Genomic DNA, 12497 nt, shown 5'->3' with positions numbered 1-12497 from the left:
TAACAATATTCATATTTACTATGCATATGCTTTCAAGTATTACGAAAACAGTAAAATGGAATTCGCGTACTTTGATTTTGGAGTTTAATAGATGCTGGCTACTTTTCCGACAATTTCCAACTTCTTAAAGGGCAAGGAAAAAAACTTTAAAAATATTTTCTGATAAATGATATGTAAGCATCAAATTAAATTAGACAAACTATCCTTACCTTTGTGATTTTTTCTGATGGCCGCAGAGGGTGGTAAAGTGTACTTCTGATTCGCACATCTGGTAGAAGTGCTTCAAAGCCATACACTGCTTTATCAGTATCTTTATCTACTGCTACGACAGCTGGGAAAAATAGCTGAGGCAATGATGCTGTGTAAAAGAAAACAAATGTATATATATGAAGTGTCAAACAGTCTGCAATATAATTTACGAAACACATTTCTGAAACATTTCTTTTAATGAAAATGTACAGCATAAATTATTCGAAATTAGGGGGAAGCTACTATGTTCTACTCTATTCTGCTTTGCATTCACGGAATTTTCATTATCTCCACTTTTTTCTAGGACAGTATTGACAGGACAAGAAAGAGAGATTTGTGGGAATGGAATAGAGAGAGTAATTACACAGATAATAACTATTGACGTTTCTTCCATTGTGGGTTCCTCAACAGTGAAATATAAACATTTTTGTTTTAATGGTTGGTACTGACACACAAAGTGTTAGGTGATGTTATTCCAACTTTTGTCCAATGTACTAAAGCAGGAACTTACTTTCTTTTTACTTCATTCGAATAATAATAAAAACGGATCTCCTATTCCTAGATTTATATGGACAATGAAGATTTTTGATAACGTACTTGTTTTTCATTTATTTATTTATTTATTTATTTATTTATTTATTTATTATTATTATTATTATTATTATTATTATTATTATTATTATTATTATTATTATTATTATTATTATTATTATTATTATTAATTTTACTACTTTGAGCTCCTCCATGGCTAAGCGGTTAGCGTACGTGCCTTTGGCGCGGGAGACCCGGGTTCGATTCCCGGCGGGAGCTCATGTGGTTCGGATTCCATGTTAATTAGTAGGTCCACGACTCACATAGCCTCGCTGCTGAAAGGGACGCTAAACTGAAATTCAACTCAACTCAATTTTACTACTTTATTTATTCTAACATATTTTGAAAGAATTGATGTAGCATTGTTGTATTTGACATCATGAGTATGTTCTTTTGTGGTCTGTGCATTCTTTTACGTTATTTGTGTTGTGTAAGTGGCCTGATCAACATGCTTGGCCAGCACGGTGATCTTGTGGACAAACACTGTTCTAAGATTGATAACCATAGCGAGAGAGAGAGAGAGAGAGAGAGAACTGTTAGAACCAAGGTACAAAGTTTTTTTTTTTTTTTTTTTTTTTTTAATGAATTCTTATGTAGTGAAATATTCCTAATCACTAAATGGAACGTTCGACGGAACAACTATGAACGAGCTCAAGAACAAAATTAGGAAATAGAAAGTCTACAAAGCGCAGAGAAGGGGTCATGAACTAAAAGACATAGTAGAAGATTTTATCTTATGATATTAGTGATACAGAAAAATAAGATGAACCGATACAGCGATTCTCGTAATAGGATAATTAATGATCTCTACGAGGGAATCAATGTTCAATTATATAGAAACGAAATCCTTCATTAAGAAAAGCATACTCTCTGTACTTCAGTCGAATTTATAAATATTATAGTGTACACCAAATGGATGGATGGGACGGATTAGAGTTTAGCGTCCCTTTTAGCAGCGAAGCTAAGTAAGACGTGGACCTACAGCTTAACGTGGAATACGAACCACATGAGCTTCCGCCAGGAATCAAACTCGGGTCTCCCGCGCCGAAGACGAGTACGCAAACTGTACAGCCACGAAGGAGTTCCGTATACCAAATGAAGGGATGATGGTATGTATCACAAATGTATGAGTATTTATGGAAGAAACTGAAGACGGACAGCATCTACGAAGAACTGCAGTTTTTTTTTTTTTTTTTTTCAACCAATTTACAAAGTATAGCATCCAAGTAACTACAAGTGATTTCAATATGGATACAGACGGAGAAGAAATGTCCCCCCCAACGATCAGTAAAGAAAGCCTACATAAAGTATGTAACAACAGAGTCAAAGAAGAAAAATCAGCATCCTAATAATTAAATCCAGGTTCTTTCAACATAAAGGCGTTCCTAAGTATACGTCTTCAACATCTTCAACATCTAACATCTTCAAGCAGTTGCATAAGAAACTAAACAGATCACGTTTTGGCAAATCACCGGAGGACTACCGATTTCTTACATGTCCGTCCAGGGAAACTTTTAACTTGAATCACAACCTGGTCACTGCTGCCAACACTTATAGGCAAAATGTCGCTAAATTTAGCTCCTAAAGTCGCTAGAATGTCGCTAAAATAGTTCTTTGTCGAACTTAAGCCTTAAATAACCATGTTTCTTTTTCTTTATTTTTATCTTTCTTTTATTTTCTTTTTCTTTTGTTGAAACAAAGTAAACATATACAATCACGTATACGTAAACAATCTATATAATTAGAAACCAAGTAAAACTATTTACTTATTCGAAAAGAAACACTGTCTTCTAATCCATCTTTGGAATTTATCCCTGCTTAATTAAAAAGCGCGACATGCTTAAGGCGGAATTGAAAACCACACAGGTCACGTACTTTAGTTAATTTAAATTATAAATTGCGCAACAGTTATATACTACAACTACATATAGGAAAAAATTCATTCGAAATGTCCTAATGCAGTGATGGGCAAACCACTGCTTTCCCCTGAAATGTTCTGTCCAGCTAAACAAAGAACCTTCGGGTTCCTCAAGCCATAATGTAAGTAGTTATATAAATGTCATGTCACGTGAAGAAACAAAACCTTATAGACACCGGTAGAATCTAGCTGACTGGTAAAGCGGGACGGATACAGTTGTAAATTTTGTCTTATGAACACTTGTAATTTGTTTGAAACGTCATAAAGGCATAGGAACTCATTTGTAATATCAAGCTTTGGTACTCACAATGCTGATTAACATTTCAACTTAATATAGCCATCCTTTTCAAGTTTCACACATTATAACCATTTTAAACCTCCGAACTATGTTGTGTGTAAGTGAGGGAAACCTTGAGAACGACTTCGTCCGTTTGTTAACAGGTATCACAGCATAAGAATTAGCGCATTCACAGTACACATCGGAGTCCACTGTTTTTGTCATTTTGAACATGTTTCATCTCTAAGACTTCCATCTGAAGCTCCTTTCAAAGTTTAAAGGATTTACGTCCAGATATTGTACATAACTCTTATAATAAATAACGGCGTTAAGTTTCCCATGTATTTAAGAATACCGTACGAACTCTTTTTATTCTCAACTTCACATAGATTCTGCGTCCTAAAAATAGGTTCTATTACCGTACTAATCTCTGCGCAACGTTTAGGTCCTTATAGTTTTGAAGCCTATCGTTATATCACATGTGAAACTCACCTCATTTGTTTCTTACCATATTTAATGGTAAGGAGATACGACAAAAAAATTAATCATCCCTCTAAAACTGCTCCATTTCTATAAACATAGATTATGTTTCATGGGTGAGATGACTAAATTACTCATCACCACTGACACGTGGCCACTGCTGTTCACTAGAGTGAGTGTATGAGCATGTTCTATGGAAACAATAGGTCAAGAAAGGCCGAAGCAGATTTGATAGAATGGTGAAACAGGGTACCAGCTGCGTCTGGGCGTACCCATAGGTACACAGTAACTAAAGTTAACCAATATGTTGATATACCAAAGTGAAATGCCCAATATATATTTTCACATGCGCATATGAATGCAGAACTGAGTCAGAATTGTGAATGCAGAAAAGTTTTAACAGAAAAGGGACGTCGTGGAATTTTATACCTGGTCAAGGAAAATAGTTTTGGAATCCAACAAGCATTACTGCAACCTGTGAATGCATGTTCATCTCAACCTATATCCGAAAAGAACATTGCGGAACAAACTTCATGGAATGGACATTTGGAATCAAGCACCATGAAAAAGAACACTTCTTTCTTCAAATTTGCAGTTCAAAAGCCCTCCTGCATAGGTCACGTAGAGTTTGTGCAAGTGATTTCTTTCTGAAGTGATCGATGTTTTGCTATTCTATGTGTGAAAGGGTCCCTATATATTAAAATTCGTGCCTTTATGTCTAAAGGTTCTCAACAAATATACGGAATTCCTCTTCTACTACTTCAGTGTGGATTCCCTTGAGTGAGTGAGAGATATTAATCTACTATGAACCACACACCCCCCCCTCCCCCCAAAAAAAAATCTGTGTTTGTACTTAGAGATTTAAAGAAAGAAAAAAGTTTCGCCTACATATGCCAACAATAGTGAATACAACTATACTTAATCCACTTGAATTAGTGCAAGTGGATTAAATATAGTCGTATTCTCGTAAGAAGCAAGACCCATATACTAAATTTGTATGGCAAACAGTTCAAAAGGAAATATGTAACACATGCCATGAAATTTCAAGTCTAAACCCAGTAGCCAGATCAAAGAGTTTGGTCGACATCTTTCTCGCAATTTAAAGGCTAACAAAGTAATGGCCAAGTACCTGCTGCAAAACTAAAATATTCGGTCACCAATTGCGATCAGCAATTTTGCTGATGGAATAGTGAGAAAGAGAAAAGCATGTATTTAGCACCACATTCTTTCATATTAGTATACAGCTTCGTCCACGAATCCACAATGATTTGTGCAATGTAGTTCTGAGGATTTTAAAATATCTGTTTCAAAATGATTCGTCACTACGTGTATATCTTGACTCCAAATGTTTTCGATCTTCAAGTAATATGGATTAATTTCATTATTTGAAATTTAAATGCACCCATCTGCATTAATTTATGAACAATACTTACGCTGGGTACACAGAATTCCAGCTCGAATAGAGCTGCTCCCAAGATCTATCACAATGGTATCTAGAATAAGCGCTGGGTCCTGCGGTATAGGCCATGGTTGGACGTACGTTGAACTGAAGTTTTCCGCCATGTGGGTCAGCAGTGCTAGTCTCCACCTTTCAGTCTCTTCTTTGGAACAGCATTTAACAACTACATAGTGACCTTTCTGTACAAATCAAACAAAAAACAAATTAGTACTAGTACAATCCAGAGATGGTTTGTCAAAATATAGATGCAAACAACAGTACAGAAGCTTCAAAATATACCAGTGTGGTAACTAAGCATTCGAATTAGTTCTTCAAACTTTGAGTAAACAATTACTTACAAATTTGTTAATCAGAAACTTGTTCAAATTAAATTACAATATGACAAATATTAACATAAATCCGAACACGTGTTAATTCCCGCCACAATTTTTACTTTACTGTTAATGTGTCCTATATGGATGGAACAGCAATGTTTTAAAACATACAAGAACTAACGAGATTCTATTTGTGCAATTCTTTAAACAAAGTACGATTTGTAGTGGAAAATGACCAAAGTCAATTTGTGCCCAAGCCTAATAAGTTGTTTTCAGAGTAGAGGTAAGCTGAATCTGCAATTCCACGTAAACCAACTTGTCCGTTAGCAATTTAGATATATATATATGTAAATTACTAAATATATATATATATATATATATATATGTAAATTACTAAATATATATATATATATATATATATATATATATATATAATTAGTAATTTATATAATAAATTTACATATATATAAAATACTAATTTGGGGCACTATCTGCGTTAAGTTACAATGGAACAGAATATTTTTACTTTGTTGTCTAACTTTTATTTAAATGTTGTAGAATTTCAACGTGTCACAATAGTTCCTTGGAGAAAACTTCGGGAAAAAAGTTTTGCGAGAGCGTGCAAAAACACTAAACATACCGGACTAAGTTTGGAGCTCCCTCGTGGCTATATGGATAATGAGTTCGATTTCAGGTGGAAGCTCATGTGGTTCGAATTCCATATTAAGCAGTACAGAAGCTGTACATAGCTGTGGGTCTACGTCTCATATAGTCTCACTGCTCAACGGGACGCTAAACTCGAGTCAAATCAAAATCAAACCGGACTAAGTTTCGTTCCAATCCTTTTTACAATAAAGGAACGTGAAATTTGAATGTACGCCTCCAAGGTTTTTTTTTTTTCTTCAATGGAAAGCATGTACTTCCACATAAATTATTCAAATTTATCTAAAGTTTGTTGCGCTGAAATACATTAAGATTTCGTTACCTATTCCTCAGATTAGTGTGAAGACATGAATACTGTATTGCGTTCACCTAATATGAAGATTTCCATTAAAATTGGTATATAATGGTAATAATAAAACTTCTGGTGTTCAAGTCTTTACTGCCTTTTCACACTTTTAAACGCTACAAAGATGGCATTGTCGAAAGCTAAATTAATTGGTAAAATTGCTAACCTCTTCAATATATGTAAAGATGATCATTACGAATAATGTATAAACATTCAAATATGAATGCAACTGTTTAATAATAATAATAATAATAATAATAATAATAATAATAATAATAATAATAATAATAATAATAATAATAATAAATGTAAGCAGGAAATATTAGATTTTATTGTTTGGAGTTTAACGCTCCTCTTCAATACAGTGGGCATACGACACGATGATCTAGTATAGCAAATTTATAAAGATCATAAATGGTTCTATCCTCTCTATGTTCATTTCACTGGATGTTTTCTCAACATTTGATTTGAACAGGAATTAAGCAGATAAGGACCAAAGCTCAGATTTACTTAGCATTAGCAGCACAGTTCACCTCCACCACCAGAGAAAATAATAATAGGAATGACAGAATTAATGTTAACTGTAATGTCATTCCAAAGTAGCTTATTCTACCAAGAAATATATAATTTATCTGGGAGAAAAAAGACATCAAACATCTACTGCATTAAAAACCCCATTCTTTAAACAACAAATATAACCGTATTACATTTAATAGTGATTCTCCCATTCTTCATACAGAAAATATCACAATTAGTTCCATAATTATTCAAACATTATTGTTAGTAACCTGAAAGAAAAATGTAAAATAATAACACTTCCACGTTAATGTCAAGTAATCCCATAATTGTTAGAATTACAATGTGTTTACTTAATGAAGTAACAGTAATGTTAGATATTACAAGATAGAACATCAATACACTTGCATTTTAATTCTTATATCTACTGCAGTAACAGCAAAAGCATCAATTGGAAATTGCAAGAAACCGAATCAACATGATTATAGAAACTATTTACAAAACCTGCAATTATATATGTATAATATCTATGCTTTAATTGTAGTAGGCATTTGGTTCCCCACTCAAAAAATACATCTTCTAAGTTGCAAGTTTAAATCATCACAACAGTTTTAAATCGGCAAATTGCCTGCATGGTAATAACATATATTGGTGTCATGCAGCGCAGATAGTGATGTCTATAAGAACGTGACTGTTTACTCTCAAGACTTAGTGATCCACACACTGACGTTTCCCTTTTATACTTACGAATGCATTTGGTTCTTCACCCAACATTGCTTGAAGAATAGAAGCAGCATGATAAAATCCGTGACTGGCAAAGTTTTGCAGTATGAATATGAAATTTTTGGATGGACATTTAGCGTAGTGCATGTCCATCTCACTTAGCCATGAAACAGTAGACATTTGCTTCTGCCTAAGTGGATACATTCCTAGTCCTGTGAATTCAATGGTTTGTAGCCATTTTCCAGCAAGAATTGACACGAATTTTCTATTTAGAAAAATGTTATGGCATTCCTCGTCAATAAACAGTTTCTTTTTTTTTAATTAAATATGCCATATCTTAGAATGCAAACATCTGAAGAGAAAACGTTTGATATACATACAATGGAAATTACCCGCCCATGAGATTTGTGATATTATGTAAGTCCGTATATAACCAATGTTAAATTTATCATTGCTGTAGGTTCTGAATTACCACTGAGTTTAAAAATAGAGTTCAGGACGTTTCTCACGTACGGCGATCAGATTTTCGTAATTCTTACGTACCATATATGTATCATTAACTGTTTAAATTCTTATTTGATGCTCCTACGTATCAGTATAGTAAAGAGCAAAAATCAGCAACACTAGCTTCTCTAATGACATAACCAACATTATTACCGTTGCTTCTTTTCTTTTTGTTGGATTGTTTCAAATATATTATTCACTGTACCAACTGAATATTTCTAGTTGTTGTCCGTTAACTAACTTTGATAGTTCTTGCAAAGTCTGGCAGATGCTTATACTGGAAGTAAAGCTTTTTGAAAGGTTGGGAACTTACCCCATCATCAATACCCAACATGGTTGACACCACAGGTTGCTAAAGAGGATACAGAAAACCATGTTAGAATTAAAGAAACCTCCACAAATAAAATTCTGTACATTTGTATATACAGAACAGTTCAATAAACCTATTATACCCATGCATTTTAAAACCCTATGTTCTGCACTTAAAAAAAATTTAAATAAATAAATAAATAAATAAATAAATAAATAAATAAATAAATAAATAAATAAATAAAATAAAAATAATTAACAGGTTCTGATGCTATATTTGTAATTACTAGATACTTTTTTTTTCTTTTTAATGAAAATCTCAGAAGGCTAGATTATGTTTCTTCATATTTACTAATCATACGACTCTTTTCTTGCTTGATTTTAAAGAACGAACGCCTGAAATGAATGAATCAAAAGTAATACTCACTATGACGAATAGCCCTTTAAAAAAAATGGATATTTAAGTCAAGTAAGTAATTTTTCTTTAACAAAAATCTCGCAATTAGCAATACTAAATGTTCTATTAACGCTATAGCAACTTTGGTTGTATATTTTAAATTATGAATTATTAGAATCACATGTAATAGTTAATCATCAGAAAACTAAATGAATATATCTTCAGATGATCAACGACACTAATACTACGGACTGCAATCAATGCATTTAATCTCTGGTCATTCAAGGAACAACAGCTTCTCTACATCTAATTTATGCCTATATATTTAGAACACTATTTTACTATGGAACTGTTGGTTATTTCGACTATAACTATTAAGCGAATATAATTGAAGTGATCAGATATCAATATGAAGTTTAAAAACTAAAGTAATACCGGAAAAAATTAGCTTTCGTTTCTATTTTTCAAATTTGGTTGAGATAAAAATTTGTCGTGTGTAAGTAACTCCATGGTGACACTGCAGCAAAGTACATATTTTTAACAAGTTCTTTTACTACTTTCATTTCACATGAAAATAATATATATGTACTTTAGTTTCATATAACAGAAATAATAAAATCAATATTTAATTTTTGGATACTAGAAAACAAAAACATTGCTTTCGTTGAACCATTTTAAACTGATCTCGGAATCACGTTCAATTATCATATGTAAATTTATTTAATATTTTACTTATTTTATTTATTTAATATATATATATATATATACATATACAGCCCCTAGTCCTAGCGACGTTGGTAATCTAAATATACATACATTTAGTTTTCCGAAAATCAAATGATGTTGAACGTACTATAATATTTCTTTACAGTTCCCGATGCAAACTTTTTTTCCTTCCAGTTTCCTATACCACCTACATTTTAACGTCTGGTCTATAATGTCTGCGTAGAAAATAAATGTCAGTCATATTGCTGTTTCTTCAGATTTGGTATTTTATAAGTCTTCCAGTTGTTAAACATTTCAATTACAGATAGATTTTGTTTTCTGAAGAAATTAGAGCACTTCTTGCAGTTTATATGTCGTTCCTTAGGAAAATCAAATTTAGATAATTCCGTAGAAAGATGTGAAAAATGTGAACATTTCTAATACTCTGTAACAACTAGTCATCGGTATTATAACGGCTATATTTACAAGATGATTTAATAAATAACCCAATATATAAAACCAGTATTTTTCTTCACTGTTACAAATCTGAAAATCGTATATTTTAAAATGCGATTCTCATTGCGTTTGACAAAAATGTTTCAATGTTCTATTATTATTATTATTATTATTATTATTATTATTATTATTATTATTATTATTATTATTGAAAATAAGTGCATGCAAACTGAACCTTACGTCATCTCGAAATACAGAGCTACACTTTCTTTCAAGATCCTGGACGAATATTCGAACTCAAGAGGAATGGGAATGGCGGAAGCTTCACAACGAGGAACTGCACAATTTATACCGTTTACCAAACATTGTTAGAGTCATCAAATCTAGAAGGTTCAGGTGGGCACGTAATGTAGCGAGAATGGAAGAAAGTAGGAACACTTTCAAAGTCTTAACTGGAAGTCCAACCGGAAAACGACCATTAGAAAGACCTAGGAGCAGATGGGAAGACAATATTACGACGGATCTTGCAGAAATAGGAATGCAAAGTAGAAACTGGAACCAGTTGGCTAAGAACAGAAATAAATGGAGAGCTTTTGTGAACACGGCATTGGACTTCGGGTTCCATAGGCCATAGAAAAATGAAATGAATATGAAATCTTTAAGTTTTACGTTCCACAGTTATGTCGGATAGGCTGAAGGAGATTGTGATAATGAGAAGTGAATGAAATTGTGGAATGAAGAAAGTGGGAGGAAACGGGAAAACCCCAAGAAAATCCTCACACATGGTATTTGTGCAACACAAAGCTTACTTGGCGCGAGCTGGGATCGAATCAAGGATCCTATGCACCAGAGGTGAAAGCTTTACCATTGATCCATAGACCATAGGGTTAGTTAGAAGACATACGGTTCCGGATGTATGGGCGGCTCGATCGGGATCAAATTCGTCATGAAGGTAGATCTTGAACAGTTACATAAAGCGTATGAAATAATCTGTTGTGTTGACTTATGGCTCCAGGCGTATGAGTGGTCGAATCTTGCGTCACATTTTTGAAAGCAAGAACCCATACACCAAACTCATCCGATCGGGATCAAACTTTGCGTCAGATATTCCATAACAAAAACCCATACACTGAACTCATCTGATCAGAATCAAATCTGTCATTGTAATACACTTTATCTGTTTATAAGCATGTGAAATGTCGTTGTGTAGGTTTTGGGTTCCCAGAGTTATGCATGATCGAATTTCTAAATAGTCGGACATAAGTAAACCAAATACATAGCGTCCAAATAGCACTTAAAAGATCATTCCTGGACAGGAAAAATAAAAATCTAATGGAGGACAATTTTCTTTACGACTACGAGTATTTCACTTGTAAATTTAATATATAAGAATTAGAACATTCTTTCAACGTTAGGCTAATTCAAACAAAAATGGTTATATAACACGATTTTAATTAGATAAATTATGAAAGACATAGTCATCTTTCATACTTCAGTATTTTACTAAAATCAAACCAAAAGTGAAAAAACAAATATTTTCTTTTTTTTATATTTTTTCTTGCATTATATAAATATGACCGTGAAGACTAAATTGAATATATAAATAATCAGTTAGTTTTATTATTTTTATAAAGAAACTACGCAAGCGGTATGAAATCCCCTTCAACCTTAACCGTTAATGGCATGAGTCAAGTTTTGTTTTAATATAAGATTCAGCAAAGTATCTTGGAAATTCCTTACCACCAATAATAGTACTATTGCATTTCTATTTAGTCAAAAGTAGGTAATTTTCCAACACAACATGTAAACTGAAACCCTAGATGTCAGAAGATACAGTACGTCTATCGTAATTAAGTGACAATGTTATTATATGAAGCATTCATTCACAGTTCAGTTTATGCTAAAGTAAAATTGGTCAGTTTGAAGAGTTGAAGATGTCCACCTGTTCAGCATTATGAGTATCAAGTACAGCACAAACGTTCTGGAGTCACAAAAGCTGTCTTACTGTCAAGAAAAATTTTTGTTCTGTACAGAATGCGGCAGAAAAGAACTCTCCGATTTGGGAAAGAGTCAGCTTCGGGACATGCTGTTTTCAGTGTACACCATGGCGTGGTCGGAAGAACATCGTGCCTTTGTTGCTGAAATGCATTTCGCATCCACTTCGCGCTTTGTATCAATAATGGAGACGACCACTTGAGTAATATTTTTTTCAAAACATACTGATTTAAAATGACACTTTTTAAATAACATTCTAATTGTGTGTACTTTAAAAAATAATAACTATTGTCGTATTTTCTTTAGCTTTGAATTTATTATCTTCCCAAATAAGAGTTCTTTCTGCCGTACTCAGCACAATAGGCCTTGGTAGTTGATACTTTTGCATCACACTCACTTTCGTATGTTACTGTAGCATCAATTTCCCTCGCTTCCTAAATAATCAAGTTACATCTGTGATTTAGGAAGTCATACATCTTAAGTTATGATAAAAATCTTACAATGTTAGAAAAACTGAAATGTTTTGTCCATGTGAACCTACAAAAATCTTGACGATATTTCAATATAATATTTATATTAAGGATATAAATAATAA

The 12497-nt window shown here is 33.0% G+C and overlaps 1 protein-coding gene across 5 annotated transcripts in view; it reads right to left on the bottom strand.

Moving 5' to 3' along the window:
- LOC145688374 (uncharacterized) overlaps positions 1-12497 on the bottom strand; it is a 726484-nt gene that overhangs the window by 33786 nt on the left and 680201 nt on the right. For 4 of the 5 annotated variants that reach the window (XM_081762541.1, XM_081762537.1, XM_081762540.1 and 1 more), the window contains 3 exons: positions 8354-8392; positions 4949-5153; positions 210-358 (listed from right to left, as the gene is read on the bottom strand). In XM_081762541.1, the coding sequence (XP_081618667.1) occupies positions 210-358; positions 4949-5153; positions 8354-8392 (393 nt within the window). The remainder of the gene's footprint in view (positions 1-209; positions 359-4948; positions 5154-8353; positions 8393-12497) is intronic. The other variant, XM_081762538.1, reaches the window with a different exon arrangement.

Source organism: Thermobia domestica, chromosome 6 (genome assembly GCF_964235325.1).
Source record: "Thermobia domestica chromosome 6, izTheDome1.hap1.1, whole genome shotgun sequence".
NCBI lineage: Eukaryota > Metazoa > Arthropoda > Insecta > Zygentoma > Lepismatidae > Thermobia > Thermobia domestica.
This window is presented reverse-complemented; position numbering and strand designations above follow the sequence as displayed.